This window comes from Toxorhynchites rutilus, chromosome 3, assembly GCF_029784135.1.
Source record: "Toxorhynchites rutilus septentrionalis strain SRP chromosome 3, ASM2978413v1, whole genome shotgun sequence".
NCBI lineage: Eukaryota > Metazoa > Arthropoda > Insecta > Diptera > Culicidae > Toxorhynchites > Toxorhynchites rutilus.
In genome coordinates, this window is record NC_073746.1 from 306,651,699 (window position 1) to 306,671,446 (window position 19,748).

General features: G+C 38.4%; 2 protein-coding genes across 4 annotated transcripts in view; one reads left to right on the forward strand and one right to left on the reverse strand.

Annotated features, from left to right (window-relative positions):
• Window positions 1–11,216, forward strand: part of LOC129777047 (AP-1 complex subunit gamma-1-like) — a 124,530-nt gene extending 113,314 nt beyond the window's left edge. For all 3 annotated transcript variants that reach the window (XM_055783098.1, XM_055783099.1, XM_055783100.1), the window contains 3 exons: window positions 9,926–10,163; window positions 10,230–10,574; window positions 10,635–11,216. In XM_055783098.1, coding sequence (XP_055639073.1) covers window positions 9,926–10,163; window positions 10,230–10,574; window positions 10,635–10,853 — 802 coding nt within the window. In that variant the 3' untranslated portion in view covers window positions 10,854–11,216. The remainder of the gene's footprint in view (window positions 1–9,925; window positions 10,164–10,229; window positions 10,575–10,634) is intronic.
• On the reverse strand, window positions 11,083–11,919 carry LOC129777048 (dynein light chain roadblock-type 2). Its single transcript, XM_055783101.1, has 3 exons — window positions 11,759–11,919; window positions 11,608–11,686; window positions 11,083–11,495 (listed from the first exon to the last, which is right to left on the reverse strand). Exons 1-3 carry the CDS (start codon window positions 11,759–11,761, stop codon window positions 11,284–11,286), a joined length of 294 nt encoding a protein of 97 aa, XP_055639076.1. The 5' UTR covers window positions 11,762–11,919; the 3' UTR covers window positions 11,083–11,283.
• Window positions 11,920–19,748: the final 7,829 nt, after the last annotated feature.

The window sequence follows — 19,748 nt, forward strand, 5'->3', positions numbered from 1 at the left end:
TGGATTGGACGATTCCCAGCATCTTACCGATGTCCCGATGTGACAACTCCGGATTCTCGAAATGAGTGCACAGGATTAATTCACGACGCTCTTTTTCGTTCGACGACATTTTTCCAAATTTACGAAAAATTGACAGTGAAGCATGGCCAACGTGATCTATACACTCTTATCTGATTATAAGCGAAAGCTGAAGATATAATTCCTAAAAATTAAATTTCTACAGCGTTTTTTCCGTGATGCAATTTGATGTGACACACCCTTTAGTATGCGATAAGTACAACACAAGATATGTTTAAGTGTTGCCATATATATACGACATTTCTTTTTCCCCAACCCAATATTTCTAGTGCAAACAAAATTTCTTTCATATAGACTTACAATAAAAAATTAAAAATTTGAATTTTTCATCAAATACATCGTTTGTTTTATTGAGAAGACTGCATGATCTTGCACAGTAGATCCTAAGTAGAATGCTTACAGTGAGCAACTTATCAATTTATTGCATTTTCAACTAATTTAAACAAATTCTCTGCCGGTGCTCTAAAATCGCGGTTTTTCTACATAAAAAATCTCAAATTAATATCGTATATTTTTAGAAGTCCTAAAAAATGTAGTATTGCCAGATAGCTTAAGAAGACTGTGGTTAAGCAAAGTATTAAAATAATGTTCCAAGTGCGGCGAAAAAAATATTTTTTGTGGATGGCAATTTAGTTGCCACGGTCTTATAAAGGGTTAAATGAGCTGTCTTCCGTGGCCATCAATGAGGTACATATCGAGGTGGAGCAGTAGGCGAAGTTAAGCATCATCGGACGCGATCAGTACTTAGATGGGCGACCGCTTGGGAACGTCGCGTGTCGTTGGCATTTTTTTATGTGCTCCCGTGGCCGAGTGGTTAGCGTCACACCTAACATGCCGGGGGTTCGGGTTCGATTCCCGTTCTGGACAGGGGAATTTTTCGTCAAAGAAATTTCCTCCGCCTTGTACTGTGCTCACGCGTATTCTAGAGCTTGCCACTCAGAATACATTCAAGTCGTGTCATCCGGCATAGAAATCTCAACTAAGTACTAGTAAAAATAACGCAAGTAATACTACGTTGAGACGATGGTTCCTCTAGGAACGTTAGTGCCATTTAAGAAGAAGAAGAAGAAGCAGGCGAAGTATATCTGTATTGGCAAGCCAAAATATCGTGTCGTAAATATTTGCATTCAATATGGAATGTATATGGAAGAAACAAAACAATGTTGAAGGTAATCACGGTTGCATGATATTTTGAGCCGAAATTCTCACGAAATAATTCAACTGTTTATTTTTTTAACAGATGACAATTGTATCGTGGCTTATTTCGATTATGTATGTGGTAAAAAGTCCAAAGAGCAGTCGTATGTTTAGTTCTCGAAAGCAGTAACATTTTCGGTGAAATTTTGAATAATTGGCGATTATTTTCTCACATCTCACACACCGATACTGAGAGCCTTCGAATCATTAAATTCACAACGTTAAAATAATCAAACTTCGTTTGTTTCTATAAACGCGGGGAGTAAAAATAGCACATGGAAATGGCACTTTTATCAGTCTTTTTCGACGTGATTTCACAAATATTCACTGCACGCTATCACATTAGCCTTATATTCAGCGGGAACTCTAAAAAAGTACGTTTTTAATTGATAAATTTCTTCCTGAAAATAGCATTTTCACATGAATGCAGTGGGCAATCGAAGATAAACACAACGACTGACGTCAGATTTTGAAAAATAGTTATGGCAGCGCATGCTATGTCGCTCGAAACTCTACCCTCTTTATTACCTTATTTCCAGTACATTGCGTGGCCATGCCATGTTACCACCGTTAATGCCAATCACATCTTGTGAGGCAACCCTCTGCTTCCGGTCCCATTCAGGTTAACATCAATAATATATTTCCATGTTAACTGTTTTATTTTTGAATAAACTTGTTTCCGAGCACATGAATTAACGCTCTCGATCTAAAGAGATCTCACTACTGGAATGGAATACATCTCTGAGAACAGTAGTGCTATTGTAATATCGCCAACTTAATCAGCAAATTGATAAAAATAAACGCGTTGATGATAATTATTTCTCTCATATTAAAACATACAGTTACTGGTAAAATTAAGCCCATCATACTTTAAGATTACTCTATATCAGGCTGATATTATCAACTATACTCATCCTGCGGCCCGGCGGGCTTTTTTGGTTGACCCATCTGGAATTACTTTATTTTGTATTTTCTAGCGCTGCACTGATTTTAGTATTGTTGAGCCCCTCGTTTATATGAGTATGAACGTCAGTTTCAACACAACTCCCGTGTGTGGAATCTGAGTGCCTTTTCATATGTGTATGTTTCGACCCGCTCACAGAAACGAGGGGCTCAACAATACTAAAATCAGTGCAGCGCTACAATTTGTAACCATAACCAAAACCTCTGAAATCATTGCCAGAGTTTTTTGACCTAGGACTACTTTCAGTAATGGTGCCAAATCAGAAAACAGGACACATTTTTACGGAACAGAAATAAAAAAATGCAGCGTTCGTTCTATGGATAATGTGGATAGAGAAAACATTGCAATTTCAGCTATGCCCGTTTTCATTTTATTAAGCGACAAGCTCAAGCTTACGTAAAACCGAGAGTTTAGTTTTCCATATTGGCCTTTTCAAGACTAGAGGCGAATGAAAGCCTCTATAATTCAAAGCATGATATAATTCAAATCATGACAGCAGTCTTTCTCAATGCTGAGCTGTTTTGGTCGATACAAAGGAAGAACGGAATATAGAGACATATACACAGTGATGTAATTTCGTTCGATTGATTTTCGTGGCGGATTGATGGTGAGTGCGTCTGTATTTTTGCACCACATCAAAATATTGAAAATGAGAGCGTTAGGTTAAATTGCGGTTCGAATGCTCCGAGTTGACTGTTACAACATTGTTTTCCTTTTTTTTCAGTTTGTGGCACTGAATAAATCTTACCGCCTAATACAATAACCGAGACAAAGGTGTACGAAACGACTTTCATTCATTATTCTAATAATCTGGAACTATTGTCACTTGGTGGCTCGAATGGCTGTAATTAGTTTGCTTACCAAGCTTACCAAGATAGAGACTTCGGGCTCGATTCCCATTTTGGTTAAAAAATATATCGTCGTTTTTCTGGCTTGTACTGCTTCAGATGAATTGTTTCCAACTTCCAAGAAAAGAGTAGAAAACCCGGAAACAGTTCATCTAAACGTGTTGACGTCCCTGTGAGTGCCATCGTTCATTCCTGGCCGTGGTCGGGACATAAAGTAGCAGAATCACGATGGTCCTCATGCGAGACAGTGGGGTGGGTCGCAAGATTTGCAAGCCGCACCACAAAAAATACCACGCAACGAATGATACGCAAGAAAATTATTGTAAATCAAGCCATGTTGTAAAGACGTTAAGCCAAAATTAACCCTTTCGCTACGAGCATCGTCTTTAGACGACATGAAAGTGATACTGCACATCGGTCACACCAGCGCGATGGGCATACTTTTCGACGCAGTGCTCCGTACAGCGGAAGCACTCCGGCGGAGCCGCATTGAAAGGGTTAATGAATAAATTCCACCGAAAACCATGAAAAGATTAGATTTTTACGAACCGAACAATCTAAATTCGAGTATCTCAATGAAAAGAGAGAACGTGATTGTAACTGACGAAGAGAAAAAGCAGTGAATATTTATTGTCTCTTCATTCTTGTATATCACGTAGTTGCTTTTCATTGAGAAACAGTATATACAGGAAAACTTTTTTCATGTGGTCTATTTTTGAACGATTTTTTTTGTGTGATTTTTTGCGCGGTAGGGAAACCGCGTGTAATACGGTCAGTGGGGGTAATATGGACAGGTGGTTGATTTGTATAGTTATCCTTTAAAATTCAGATTTCTGTTAATGAGAACACCTTCTACATGTTATTCTATAATATTTAAGCCACCCTATGGCAATGAATACTGATCAAAAGTGGAAAAGGGAAACAAAAACCGAAAATCACACATGATTCCGCGTGTGGATGTAATGCTAGCGGCTTCGATATTAAACATTTTGAGTGGTTTAATATCAAAATTCAATTCGCTGATGGTTATATTTCGGTTAGTGAGTTGACAGAGAAGCGACATTAGGTATGTACGGAAAAGTAATTCCATTTTTGAGTGGAAAATTTAAATTATTGAAATAATTGTACTGGTGGCGTAAAACGGACAGTTGCCAGTGGGATAAGATGGACCGTGAGAAGTCGGTTTAATCTAATCCTAAGGAATGCCCTGCGTCTATAAATGGAAATCAAATCGTCGAATGTGGACTGTTTAGAAATTGACTGGAACCAAAAGCAAAATAGTTGAGGGTCTGTCCGTTTATACTGCTGAAAAGTACGATATCACTACTAGGTAGATTAATTCGATTTTTTCATCATTTAACGGACATTCGTGATGAGTTCAGACCTTGGTTGAATAAAATTATTCCTCTCGCGATCGATAAACCTTTACGCTTCATATATTACAAACCTGTCCATATCACCCGCATCACATGTCCCGCATCGAAAAAAGTGTTGTACTTTTCGGTCTATTTTAATTTCAGTAAAAAACATTGAAAAACACTTTTTTGTGAAATATTTGACCAATTAGGTAGAAAAACAGTATATTGAATTGCAAGTAACTGCATCAAAGTTTTGGGAAACACGAGTTTTCAAAGATAAAATTGAAGTTCTTCTTAACATGTCCGTTTTACCCCCACCTTTCCTATATGAGAAGAGGCATATTTGACGAAGTTATCGGCATTTGACGAAGTTATGTTTCATATGCATTTCAGTGCAAAAAAAGCACATTTGCGTCTTAATTATTCACTTCTCAAATCATTCCCATCCTTCCTTCAAATACTCTAAGTTGCACATGACATGATTTCTAACCGTAATGGCAAACTGTCCCATCGCAAATCAGGGAAACAAAAGGTAATCGAACGGTGAACGGCATGTATTTGAGTTATTTTCTTGAGGACACTTTTTTATGCGGTCCCTATCACCGCACACAAAAATTGTAAGGGATTATATCTAGGACACGACCGCGTATTTTCGACGTAGAACTACGAAATCATATTATGAAATCCACTTGTTTACCACTTCGAATATTATTTTAGAATGCATCGAAACTTTTGTAACAGATTATGCTCCTTTCACGTTTGATATGATGCCTAGGACGACCAATATATTTGAACGGAAAAATTTTCAAACGATCATTGTATTTTACATTTCCCTCTGAAATTATTGCACATCTCATGTTTACGTAGTTCTCGAACCGCGAAAGTTCATTCGCCTCTAGTATCTGAAATGACGGTTTTCCCAGGCTACTCAGTACAAAGCGAGTACAAAAGTACTCAACACCAAAAATTACCCCCGACTTGCATGTATTTGCAAAGCGGATTTCCCCAGGCACATTGATTTTGAAGTCCGTGTTAGGTTAACCCATTTTAGGCCAAGTTTTCGAAAAATCGAACAGCAACTTTGATAATTTTTCATGTCTTTGGGAAGCAACCAAATGGTAATATTTTTCATTTAAAAGATAGCTTAATTTGTTAGCTACCACTTACCATCTATTCTATTCAGTTTTGTACAACTTTATTGAGCAATAAGTTCGATTTAAAGCAAGCATGTATGGAAGGTGTTTCAAATTCAAAAAAAAACTCCCAATAAAATACAAAAATATGAAAATTTTCCTACAGTATTACTTTGATAAAAGAGTACACATTGTGTTGCAGGGCAAAAATTATTCGATTGATTCTCCTGCAGGGTAATAACAGCCAGGAAAATTGAATGTTCGAAAAATCGAACGTTGGCCATAACAAACATTTTTTTCTGCTGAATTAATACCAACACATCTAACCTCCGCAGCGTATTTTGCTTTGTTCACTTTGGAAGACGGAAGGTATTTTTTAATATTTTTTTGCATTTTAAATGTGAATGTTTGCAAGTATTGATTAATTAAGAAATGATTTCTTGTCCATAATAACCTTAGGAGTCCGTAGAATTTCGTGTCTGGAGGATCTGGAGGAAATCTTCAGTATGTGTAACGAGGATTCTAAAGGGACTTCTGGTGTCAATATTCTTCCGCTGGATGGCCTCATCGGTCTCATCGGTCTCATCGATGGAGTAAACCTAAGTGACGATTCTATCCAACTGAATAATAACCTCTCAAACTCAATGCCATTTTTTTTCGCAGAGTTTTTGTACTTTGCAGGTTTTGGGAAATGTTCGATTTTTCGAGAAATGGATAATCGGAAAGAAATAATTCTTAAGCATTGACATTTCTCCACGGTCAATGATAAAAATAACAGCACTAACTTTCGTTTGAAAGAAAATGCCTGCCGGTAATAAGTTAAGGCTACATGAAATGAGAAATGTTACATCTCACCATATATTAATTGATTTAAGTCTTATTACTTAGGATCGAAAGGATTAAAGGGTTAAGGCTTATACTTAGAGACTTTCATTCTTCTGTGCTCCCAGAATGTAAAATCAATGCATTTATAAATGCCGCATAGGGGAAAAGGGGGGAATTTGGACCACCTAAGCAAATCGCCTAATATTTCCAAACCAATACGGCCTAAATAAAAAATGTCACATTGTATACTGAGCTACACTTGTTTTCTCTCAATCAATAATGTTTAATAATTATATCAAGCTTCAAATTACCAAATATATCGTAAAATAAAAGAGATGATTTTTGAACATTAAAATTTGATGCGGGGTGATTTATGTTTATGTAACGTATTTTGGGATAATGTTACAATTACTAACAGTGTTCTGGGATCGATACCAGGTGTCTTGGTCAGATTCCAGACCAGAAAAATTGGATTGAGACCATCTCGAATTCTGCATGGATCTTTTCACTGTTTTTCGAGCATTTTCAAACACTTTCGATGCTTGGTCAAACAAAATCCGTTCTTGATGGCCTGCGTTGCTCTTTCAAGCTCTCCCTTCTTCCAACGTTGTCTGCCCATCCTTTTTTTGTAATTCAGCGGCATCTGAAATCAATTATACCAAAGAAAAGCCTCAACCCTGTAGGACCAATTCACCCCACAGAAACGTGTCCATGTCATCCCACACAACATGCAAAAATTGAAATGCAATTAATTCCATTTATCGGTATCAAACTGACAGTTTCGCTGCATCAAATTGTTCCTCTTCTGTAGACAAACAGAGCTTTACTGTACAATACACGAAAAGTTTGTTTAATCAGCGGGAAAAACCTTAAAACCACGATCGGAAAACTCACATTTTTGGCAATCAAAGTGCTTGTTGTGTTCATGCTACCGCTTTCCGTTGCTTTCCTTCCACCTGTCGAATTTTACCAAAGTTTTTTTTATACTAGGTACATACGGTTCAACAATAGAAGGAGATAGCATTATAAAATATCTAAGTTGAGCCGTACTTTTTGAGATAAAGGGGTGGTCCAAATCACCCCGTGTTACCCTACTTGCTAATTGAAGTGACTTTTACTTCGCAGTATGTTTGTACTTGCAAAAAAAAAGTGCGGGTTTGGGCCAATGTTCGATTTTTCGAACAGCCATTTCCCGGAAAACGGGAGATGGGAAAAAATAATTCTTGAACATTGGGGCTTCTTTAACGTCAATAATCAAAATTAAACCAGTGGAATTTGTCAAAAAAATAATTTTTACGGCTTGGTCGTTAATGGGTTAACACAGCTCGGTGGGAACAAAAATACCCCCGACTTGCATGTTTTGACAAAGCGGATTCCCCCAGGCACATTGATTTTTTGAAGATCGTGTTGGGGAAACCGTAAATCGGGCCAATCAAAACTTGGCAGTTAGGGCGTTTAGATAACGCTTGACATTTTACAGTTACTCAATTGTTCATCTCATGAAAATAACATTTTACTAGTTGTGATAAGCGCGCGAAAATATTTCCTATCACTTCATGCAAACATCTTTCCGATCTGTTAAGAAATGTTCGAGTTATAAACATTCGAAATAGGGGTAGTGTTTAGAGACTTCGGTTAATCGTTCGATTAATTCAAATAATCGAATATCTGAAATTATGATCGAGTAATTTTGTATCAAATAATTTAAAATCAAAAGATGAATACATCGGATGATTGTCACTGTAATCGCGATTAATGAAAGGAGAAATCTTTCTCACGGTTAATGCATTTTTAGATTAAGAATTCTCGCGTAACTTTAGAAAAGGTCCAATGTAACATTTTCGTCATCTCGAGAGAAACGAAGTTGAAGACCCGAACATTATTTCGCGAATTGTCTTAAAAGCTATCGATCTTTATCGCTGCTTTCACCACTAGCTGTCAAGAATAACTCCGTAAAACCAATCGTAACTGTTGTTCCTTGATTTGAGATTGAAGTTGAAGCCTCGGAGCGAAAATTGTTACATTGGACGTTTTGACTGCCCGTGTTTGCACATTGGACATATTACGTTGCACGATAAGAATTTGAAACTAACTAATAAACAACAATCCAAATATCAGCTTTACGTTCTAAAGACAGATTATTATTGTTATCACTCGTTTAATTGCACTGAAATCGATAACAACACCTGTAAGAAACAAATACTCAAAACGACCGAAGTACGACTTCGTCTTGTTTTGACTGCTTTGTTACTTCGGACGTTTCGGGCGTCGGAGGAAAGTGGCGTCCGAAGTAACAGCCGGGTGCTTAATATCCGAATCTGTACATTGAATATTTTTTGTATCTGCGATAAAATTATGAAGAAGATAGATACGTGAACGGTTGTTTTTGTAATGCATTCAATGATTGAAAACTAATAACGTGCATCCCTCAACTCGATTTGTTTACATTTGTTACATAGGACCTTTTCAAAAGTTACGCGAGAATTAGGCTATTTAATTTATTTATCCAACATTTTCACATCCAACTATCTAACATCGACAACCCGATAGACCACGCGACCAGAATGACAACGTGATACATGATTATTACAAGAAATAAGTATTCGCTCGATTAATCGAATATTGAAAGATAATTATTCGAATGAATCGAATATTTATGAATGCCCCAACGATTAATCGATAATAGAATAAATGAAAAATTTAGACATCACTAGTAGGGTTAGCACACAAATCGGCAGAACAAATGTATGGGAATAAAGGAAGTTCTTCCAGTTTTCATGAATTTAAACGTTTAGAGATAAGCGAGTTGAAATGTATAGCATATCAAACAAATCAAAAATCAAAAATAGTTATTAACTTTAACTTTATTTCATAAAAACGTGACCTGTTTTCTAATTTGGCACCCTTCCTGGAAGACGTAGTTCTACGTCAACAAGAAACATTGGTCAAACTTCTAAGGCTCTAGAGAAGCATTTATATTTATGTGCTAACCCTCCCGTTTAAGCCCCCTTCTACAACTGCAATAACTTCTACGTTTAATGAAAACGCTTTCCACGTGGAATTTTTTTTGATGTTGGGAACAATATAACTTATTGTACCATTGGCATACGCAAAATCATACCGTTAGGTAGGCCATGATTTGTAGCCATGGTACGACAGTAACAAAATGAAAAAAAGTGAGAGTTTAGTTCCAACCACCAAACAGAGAAGTCGAAATAAATCAAGCTCTTAACATTAAAAATTAATTTCATTCTTTGGAAGAACTTAACACTTATTCCAATGTCTACGTCTCCTATTTAGTAAATGTTATGACATACAAAGTCATCTCAAGTTAAGATTATTTCATTTTGTTTCTTGGAATATCCATAATCTATTGAATCAATACATTTAGGATGGTTCACTCACAAGAGCACTTGCCTAAAATCGGCGTGTCATATGTCGTAAGAATATTCTTATGTAGTCTCAGATTCTATTTTAAATTTGAATGTTGCAATGAAAACACTAAACAACCCATTTCCGCAGTAATATTCAGAACGTCATCAATGCCTTCCGAGGACACCTTAACGTGGATCTTCAGCAACGAGCCGTGGAATTTAGTCAACTGTTCACCACCCACAACAGTCTTAGAGCTGCGCTGCTGGAAAAAATGCCAACCATGAAAATATCCGACATGTCCGCGTCTGAGTATAATTCGGACTTCATCGCGGAACACTTGTCATCTCCGCAGAGTGACACTTCAGTATCTCAAAAAGAACCCTCGGTAATCATCTGGCATCGATTGCGCTTTTTCAACAATTTGATGATCGTGTAATCATATTTCTTCCAGAACCAAGACATTTTGTTAGACTTACTGGGCAATTCGTTCGGAAGCAGTCCTTCGACGACCGATACAAACACCCCGAGCCCAATGCAACAATCATATCAATCGGTGGTTCCCACAACGAACGCCGACATCCTTGATCTTTTGGGACTCGGTGTTATCGAAAGCCCTAACAACTCTTCGCTGATCTCAACCGTTGCTGCGACGCAATATTCCGCTACCACTATCCCGGTGTACAGCAGGGATAACATCGACATCAAATGTATCGTGAAAAAGGAATTCGATCACGCCGTTGTGACGGTTAAGACAACCAACAATTCGCTCAATATGTTGGAGAAATACCTATTCCAGGTAAGTTGTGATCCGAGCAGTCTTTTTATGTATCATAATTCATCTTAATCATCCCCACAGGTGGCCGTTCCGAAAGCCTACACCATCCGAATGATGGAACCATCAAGCACGATAATGCTCCCGGGGGAAACCATTGTTCAGGACATACACGTGGTACGCGTAAATCCCGCGGCGACGAGTTCCCTTCGCATGAAGACTCGCTTCTCGTATGAAATCGGTAACTACTCGGTCATGGAACAAGTGGACGTGAACGAGTTCCCTTCGGATTTATTCGATTGAGTCGTGCGTCAATTGATGCAATCAAGCAAGAAGCACGCAGAATTGCTCAACGTGATGTAAAGCGAACCTGCAGTTTAATCCTAAACTATACACATAAAATAACACACCAGGGCACAATGTTTGACGGTCTAAAATATCATCTTTTCTACTTACTGTAAGCAATCCCAACCCACACAACGGGAATAAAGTGATAACAAACGCGTCTAGAACCAATCAAATAAAAGCTCAATTGATCTTTCAATTATTAGGTTTTATTTCCGTACGAATTTAAGGTGTTACTGAGAAAATCAAAATGTTATATTGTGAATTTTACCTCGTTACACATGTAAAGTTTGATTTAAATAAATACCAATTTGAAACCGATTTAAGAGTTTCTGTCTTCACTCGACGAATAAAAATTATCAACTAGAACAAGCAAAAAATGTGTTCTTCAATCGGTCGGATTCTGAATCACGATCAGGAGGAAATCCTTATCTGGGGCAACCATAATTTCGTGCTTCTTCGATCGCACCCGGAGGAATGTCAAATCATTAGAGGGATCCAAATCGCGAACAACGCTCCGCGCCTTGTCGGACAGCTGACTCATCAGACCGGCATACTGAACGGTGGTTGTGTTATCCAAGGTGCTCTTCACCGGAATACCTGGAGAAGAGAAATTCTGATAAGCATATGACGTCATCCTCCCGTGTTTCGATACGGAATACATTGTTATCGCTTATTTGGCACGAGATTTCGTAGACTAAATTTAACATACCTTCATTATTGACCACAATCGTGCCGACAACGCCTTTGTGCGATTGGATCCGCTTCAGGGTTTCCTCCACTTCTTGCGACTAAAATAAAAAGAATTCATATTACGTCAATCCTTTGTGGCTCCTTTGAACTCGTGAACACGTTTCCATTACCATTCTAGTTTATATCTTATAAGAAACAGCAAGAAAATGCGATGGAATGAAAAATATGCTTCAGTCTTTCGCAATCAGACTCCAGCTGAAGATGAAAATTTTCTGTTTTCCCGTTGTTTTCCGATGATTTGTTTTGACAACTAGCTGTGTCACGTTACCATAGCTCTGACAGCGTTACGCTAGGGTTTTCCTGCTACACCGCCTTTTGTCAGTATGCATTACACCGAAGAAGGATTGCGGTAAACGAAGCGAGCAATTTCTTATAGCGAATTCGTTTTTAAAACTGAGTCAGTGCCACACTGACTCTGTAATAAAAAAACGTTTTCAGTTTCACGAATGCGGTGGTTTGTTGGTGTGCGTTGTATAGTCTGATTTGTTTATATTTGCGACGACAAATGTACAGTGTCGACGTCTGGTGGAGATATTAGTGCTTGGGAGGTAAAGTATTCTCTATAAGATCAGAAGGGCCAAGTGCAGCGTAAAAATATAAAAGTTTGAATGAAAATTTTTACTTCATATTGTTTGATTACCTAACACATGTAGTCCTGACACTCACTTAACCATTTGTCGATGCATTTCCTGTTTGTTCCACAAATAATTACTATTATAATATAAAATCATCATTAGGCACAGTTTTCGTTCAATGTTTCTGCGATATCGGAAAAAACCCTCTTATTTCATCACATGAAATAAATATTCGATACGTTAAAGTAAATTTTCATTCCTAATTTTGATTTTGAGAGCATGTTTATTCCTCCTGAATATCCATAATAATTTTCGCCTCCCAATGAAAGCACACGGAGCTTAATGCCGTCTACACGAATATACTCTTCAAAATCAGAATCCGAATTGGATTACGATTCAAATAATACAAAAGCAAGAGCAGCAGGTTTTCCATTTTCATAGTCTCTATTTTTAGATTTTCCAAAACAATACTCGGAACTTGACAGTTCAGTATAGTTGTATTGGTGAACCCGAGTGCCAACCCGTGAAACATCTCAGTGCGAAACTAACAGCTTTCGGGGCGAACTAGTGCGACACTGAGTGCGAAACTGAGTGAATAAAAAAACGTTTTGACAACAGTTAGTGCGGCACTGGGGTTGAAACTGAACAAAAACGAATTCGCTATTAAATAGTTTTTTATGCTGAATGTTGACACGTCGGTCCTTTTTCCATCTAATTCGCGTCGGTCTCATCGGACCGATATTGGACTTTTTTTTTCTTGGAGAGCGTCTGTACTAGTAAAGACAGTAACAGAGTTATAAAATGAATTTTTTGAAAATTCTAAAATTTTCAGAATGGACGTGGGCCAGATGAAATGTTCATTGTAGGTGCTCTAGTGCTCTAGCTAATGTCGTCGGAAATTTTGACGTAGAACTTCGATTTTTATTTCTATATAGGGAGGTCACTGTACGAAAAATGTAAAAAAAATTAAAGGATTTCAAACGCATATTACGCAAAATGGATATTACTTTATATGTTATCTATACATCATTAGAAATTTGTGCTCCCGTGATCGAGTGGTTAGCGTCACATCGTCACACACATATCACGCATGGGGGTGCAACCCGAGACGGTCGGGTCTGGAGAAATGGGGGAGTGTCTAGTGAACGGCTTAAGGGCCACTCCCGAAGAAGACCGTTCACCACGGTTTCTGTGCCCAGCTAGAGACTCTGCCAAAGGGCAGGTTTTATCTTTGTACCCCCAAACACAGAGAAGTTCCAGGTTTGACCATCCCAGGCACGTTGGGAAACTAATGATTGCTGTGGTAACTGTTGATCGCAACCTCAGATCGATAAAGTAGATCCCACTTTTGCCTGTGTTATCATCACAGGTAAAATCTCAAATAATGCACGTTTTCCCTTCACGTTTGGGAAACCAGAACCAACAAAAATCTCTAAAAAAAGACCAATGGGGGAAACAAGGCTCGCAAATCGTGATGCCTTCACAAACTAGTTCCAAGAACTTTAACTAAATTTCCAAACTTCCAAAACAAAAATGCATATATTTAGTAGTAATTCAACATTTCATATTTACAATTCTTTATTTCCTAATCAACAAGTTCTTCATTTCCCTTTTTCTCCATTTATCCCCCCTCTTTCTACCTAAACTCCACTACAATATTCTTCAGTTGGCTCGTTAAACTTTCCTATTAAAACTTCACTCCTCTCATCATCTTTATCCCACAATGACATAATTTCTCGAGTGTTTTTCATTCAAATAACCGTGCTTGTTCCGTGATCATTCATTCAATCATCTCTGTTCATCTCTATTTGCGTCAACACTAATTGTTATTCATCGTGTCACTTCTTCATGTGTTCCTCCATAGGGAGCGGTGGGTGTGCTTATTCGCTCAACTTAATTTAGTCATTCAAATCAAATAATCGTAACCAGCGGAAAAATTAGCGTGGCTGGGACCTAGGGATTTTTGTACATTCGTTTCGATTCATGAAATTCATCACGTACGTGGAAATTTAATAGGTTTGTTCGAATATGATCATATATGTTAACTTGGGATTCGAACCGGGTACCCTTAACATGGGGGACCGGTCGACCAACTCGCTCGGCTACGATCGCCACTTGTATGCTTTCACGACCGTACCGGTTGAAATATCGTCATGCGCATGGAATAATCGTTTTTGTGTTACTCACGACCTTTTGAGTGCGATGTCCTAATTCTGATTTCGTTGCTCTTCATGCTGCTTAGATCAGCGGGGCCTCCTCCCGCTTGTCGATGGTTTTTGATCGCTTGGATTAGCGGGTCTTTCCTCGTTTAAGCCAATCTTCGATGCTCCTGATGTTTGGTTCAGCGGGACTTTGACATTAAAGCTGCTGGGACCAGCGCTTAAACCGGTCGTCGTCGTTGCTCAATCCTTGCCAGCGCTTCGCGCTCTTCAGCTTGTGGTTAGCTGGCACCTTCTCGCTGCACCGTGGGGTCTGGAGCGGCTCTAACTTCAAAACGGTGTTTCGGGAATTTGTTGCTGTTGGATTAATGCATATATTTCCACCCACGTGGAATATTAGGACATGTGTAATCACGCAATCAATCAAGCACGTTTTACCTTTCGATTTGACCACGCAAAGCACGATATTTCCTTCCTGTCTCTAGCTTTTGAACGACTATATAAAAAAAAATCTACCAGGGAAAAAAAATCATAAAACTGGTTTGTAACAAAAAAAACACGATTAACAAACCTACAATTTTACACCGAGGCTCTTGGCGATGTCCGCCGGGTTCCAGCTTCTTCCACGATCCAGGATAAAGTGACCGCTTAGAATTTTGAAATCCTCGGATCAGCCAGGCGTGGGATCAATTTCGTCATAGTTATATAACTGCCACAAAAGTGTGCAAGTACATAACGTTTCTAAAGCCAATTATCGCGCGCAACAATTACCTCAAACATTAAGGCCATCCACCGTTAATCCCAAATGCCTGTTCTTGCTGGACCTTCAGTCCAACCCATATTTGGGTACAAAGCACCTGCTCTTTTGCAGAGTTTCAAACCTGAAACAAGAACAGATCTTTCATTCCCCATTTGGGTGAGGATGCAGCTCAACGTTCCCACAAAAGATATGTTCCAAAAAAAGAAGAAAATACTTAGTATATCCCAGTTCTATCGACGTCTGAGCACTCAGTGGAACCCTACAAATGCCTCTTGTAGAAAGTTGCCCAAAAGAAGCAGTTCCGAAGCTTTGCAGAATTAGGGGGTCGGCATATCTGCATTTGTGTACCATGCTACGCGGGATGGCATCAAGTGGTATAAGGAGAACAAAATCGACTTCATTGAAAAAACTATCAATCCATCAAATTGTTCGGATTTTCGAGAGATATTGGACAATATCAAAGGCAAATTGAATAAATGTTGCAGAACCATCCAAAATACAATTCAAATGCGCCACTTTTCCAAGAAGATAGCAAAATCACACGAAAAGTTCGAAAATTCATTCGAACAGATGACGAATAATTTTCATGTTATTTAACCTTAAAACTGATAAACCTGCAAAATAACATCCTTCCCTTTTTGTATGTTATTTCTATGCTGAGAAATGTCCTACTTTACGCGACCAAATTCTAACTGAAACAGGCTTTAACTGTAAACCATCGTACGGCCATTCACGGCCTATTTCGGCGCCCCTCTGTATTGGCTCCATCTGTTTTGCATTGCATGGAGAGGCGCCCAGGTATGCGTAGCGAATAATCAAAAGGGTATCGATGTAATTTGGTGTTGGGTGTTTCAATTTTGCGAAAATCAGAGAGAAGTTCTTGGTTTTATTAATGTACGGACAGAAGCAACTACTCATGATGGATGTGTTTTTCTCAATTGATAGATGAAATATAATAATTGGGAAATATAATTGTAGGAAAAAATGCTTTTCAAAATTCCTGGATTTTGGCGCCCCAGAGGGTCAGCGCCCCCGGCAAATGCCGGGTTTGCCGCCCGCACACAACGCCACTGGCTGTCAGATCAACTCATCGCAATGTCTAGGGGGAATATGTTATTGCACCTCCTAATAGAGGCCCGCCTCTCACCTAAATTCTCTCTCTCAGCCCTATACACCACACTTGTATTTCTTTAACACTCCTATACTCGCGCATAGGTCTGTGAGACCGAGAAATCAATAATTCGTGCATTTCTCAGAAAATATCAACACCACGACTTTGCGATTCTCTCTAGCTAAATTCATACTCGCAAAAACAAAATACAAGGTTTGACTTTCGTACATTTATTCGCTAAACACAATGGTAACACATAAAAACACTTGTAAACGAATTGCACATGTGGAAGAATTATAAACTGCAAACTATAAGCTAATTGGTGGCTCATGGTTATGTTTTACATTTACAGTTTCGGAGATATTTTTTTGTAATATATGGGCCAAACAATATCGACAAGAAAACTTGTCGCAGGAAGTTCTTAGAAAACATATTTCTATCATTTTATGCCCCATAAAAAAGGCATTAATTCTTAGTTTACCAAGAACACAAAGACAAAGAATATTAGAAATATGCAAACTTAATATTCCAGAGCCTTTATCATCTGGTAATTATCTAGTAGTCATTATAGATTCTTCTTCTCGAAAAAAGACCAAAACAACACGCTGCAATTGCATCCAATGTAAAAAAAATATGTTTGTCTCGAGCATGCAGTTATGGTATGTTCTGATTCTTACACCAATGAAACCACAATCGACTAATACGTTTTCATGTCATTTTATAGCCCTTTATACTTCCATAAATTATATTAAGTTGCTTATTTTCAATTGATAATAGGAAAAAAGTCGAATTTCGTTATTTGTGTTGAAGTACCAAAAATTACTCTGTTTTAAGGAGGCTGAATTAGATGACCATTAAAAATGAATGAAAATAGAAAAAACACATTTTCTGGAGTTGTTTCATTCAATTATACCCACTTCGTCTAATAAATACCAATAAAGCCTAAAAAATACACAATAGCAATATTACAGAAAAGTTCAACTTTAGGTCTGTGACACCGTGCGCGAGAATACGAGTTATGATTTTGCACGCGAGTACAGGAGGGTTCATAATTTATTTGTTAGATGATTGCTTCCATGTGAACTGCAGTTGCTGTTCAAGAAACAGGAAACGGGTTACAAATGCGTCAAAATGCAGCGCACTTCAAGCCGAATGTGAGTATTCTTCATCGGTAAAGGCGCGTCCACATTATGCCGAACGATGCCGATCGGCCTGTACCAGGCGGCATATTCGGTTCGTTTTGTAATGTGGACGCCACATCGGGTGCACGAAGCCGAAGCCCCATATGATGTACGAAGCCGTCACGAACACACGAAACATAATGTCGTCAACCACGGCTTACAGAGACAAGGCTAGCTACTCCGGATCAGTAATTTTTTAGTGACGTCATCTGAGTCGTTGAAGTAAACAATGTGTTCTTATTTTTTATTTTTCGTGCTTTGTAAGTTTGTGCGTCGATAATATAGTTGATTATATTTAACACCATGAATAATTTGATAAAACATTTATCCACAAAGAACATAATTCTCGGTTTTTCGGAAAGCGAAAGAATCTCTTTTTTGACCCGATAATGTCATTTTCATAATTTATACACCCGCTCACAGCGCATTGAACCATTTTCGATTTTTCATTCCAGGAACATTTACGCGTAAATCGAAAAACAAAATACAACTGGCGACTGTTTACACTGACGACTCGGATGACGTCATAAAAAAATGTTTACTCGCTAAAGAACTAGCCTTGTCTCTGTAAGCCGTGGTCGTCAACGCTAATTTACTTCGTTTTGTTTTGGTTCGACTTTTTCGAACCGGACCCACTTGTTTCGGGTTGGGTTCGGTTTGTTTCGAGTCGGTTTCTGGCACGTCGGCAAGCCCGGGCAGTACGTCCACATTTAGTCGGCTTTACCGAGCGGCCAAGGCCGGTCTTAAGAGCTGCGTTTTCGATGGAAAAATGAAGGTGAAAATTTATTGCACTGCGGTTGCAACAGATTTAGTTCGAATTTTCTGTTGCCGTTCAGCGCAAGGTACTGCATAGCATAATTTGTTAATTATTTCTTAGATAAATGATGTTTTTAAGAGTGTTGGGATTGTAACTTTTCTAAGAGGCAGTGAGCAATCAACAATTTGCTCAAATTGACTTTTTATCGCTTTGAGGATTCGCACTTCTCAATGTAATCATTCTATATCCGTCCGTCTTCCTACTCTTCTCCACTCTGAATCGACTTTCAGATGTCGCGCGGTATGCCACGAGAAGCATCTCTTTGGTCCACTAATATTTTTTTTTTTTTTTTTTTTTTTTTTTTTTTAATAATGGCAAAGGATGGAACGATAAAAATTGGGTCGACCTCAATGCGAATGGCAAACATGGCAGAGATATTGAGACCATGAAACTGCATCAACCGCTGAAAATGCGAAATTTAGTAGTCAATCAGAGCGTATTTTTCACGGAATGCCTGGAGAAACATATGCTGCGTTTCCTCAACAAACTCGACAAACTCGTTCTGTTTAGACCAGAATTGGCATGGTGCTATTGTGGAAAGAAGGTGATGAATGAGTATGCCGAGAATAACTCAATGGTGAATTTGTAGATTAAACTGCGTCCTGCGGCGAACAGAGTAGACGAGGCGCTGTACAAAACATAATGACGGGTGTTAAACGAAAAGCACTGCTGTTCGGATTCGATAAAGCGGAAGCTTAAATTATTATTTTGACGTAAATAGAACTACGTTTGTCATTCCTGTACTGAGGTGTAGTCAAAGCGAAAAAAGTAATAAAGGATTTAAAATTGAGGTACAAACCAAAAAAGGTATTTCAGCATGAAATTTATGTTTTGTCAATATAGAAATCATTCAATTATCCTTCTGTGAGGTCGTGTACACTAGTGGCCAGATGATGTGAAAGCCAGCACCAAAACAAAAGAGCAAGAGCAAGAGCAAGAGGCCTATAAAATTACTATGAAACTCACTTTCGAGGTTCTGTCGTACATACAAGCTGCGGGTGCTCTTGTATCCGCATGCATTTGTGGACAATGGCATGTGTTCTCCTAACACGGACTACAAAAGCAGACACCGTATCGTTATTATCACTAACGATCCAAGCAAGTTGCTAGGAATATTGATGTCATTGGCCCTTGTCAAGGCTACCAAATACTAGTACTAAAGGGTACGTTATTCATAAATTTCCATAATGTTCATTCTGGCCAATAATTCCCTGATCCGTTAACAATGCGGAAGTGTTTTAAACAAAACCCTTCGGGTTTTTGACGTAGGACTACGTCTAACCGGAAGATATAGGGGGTGAAATGGAAATCTAGGCACTGAACAAGTAGGAAAAAATGCAAGATTTGGAACGCTTATAACTCGAGCATTTCTCAATAGATCGCAAAGGTTTTTGCATCAATTGATAGGAAATATATCTACGCATCTATCATAACGAATAACATTTCATTTTTCTTGAGATAAATAATTGAATAATTGTGAAATATCAAGCATTCTCA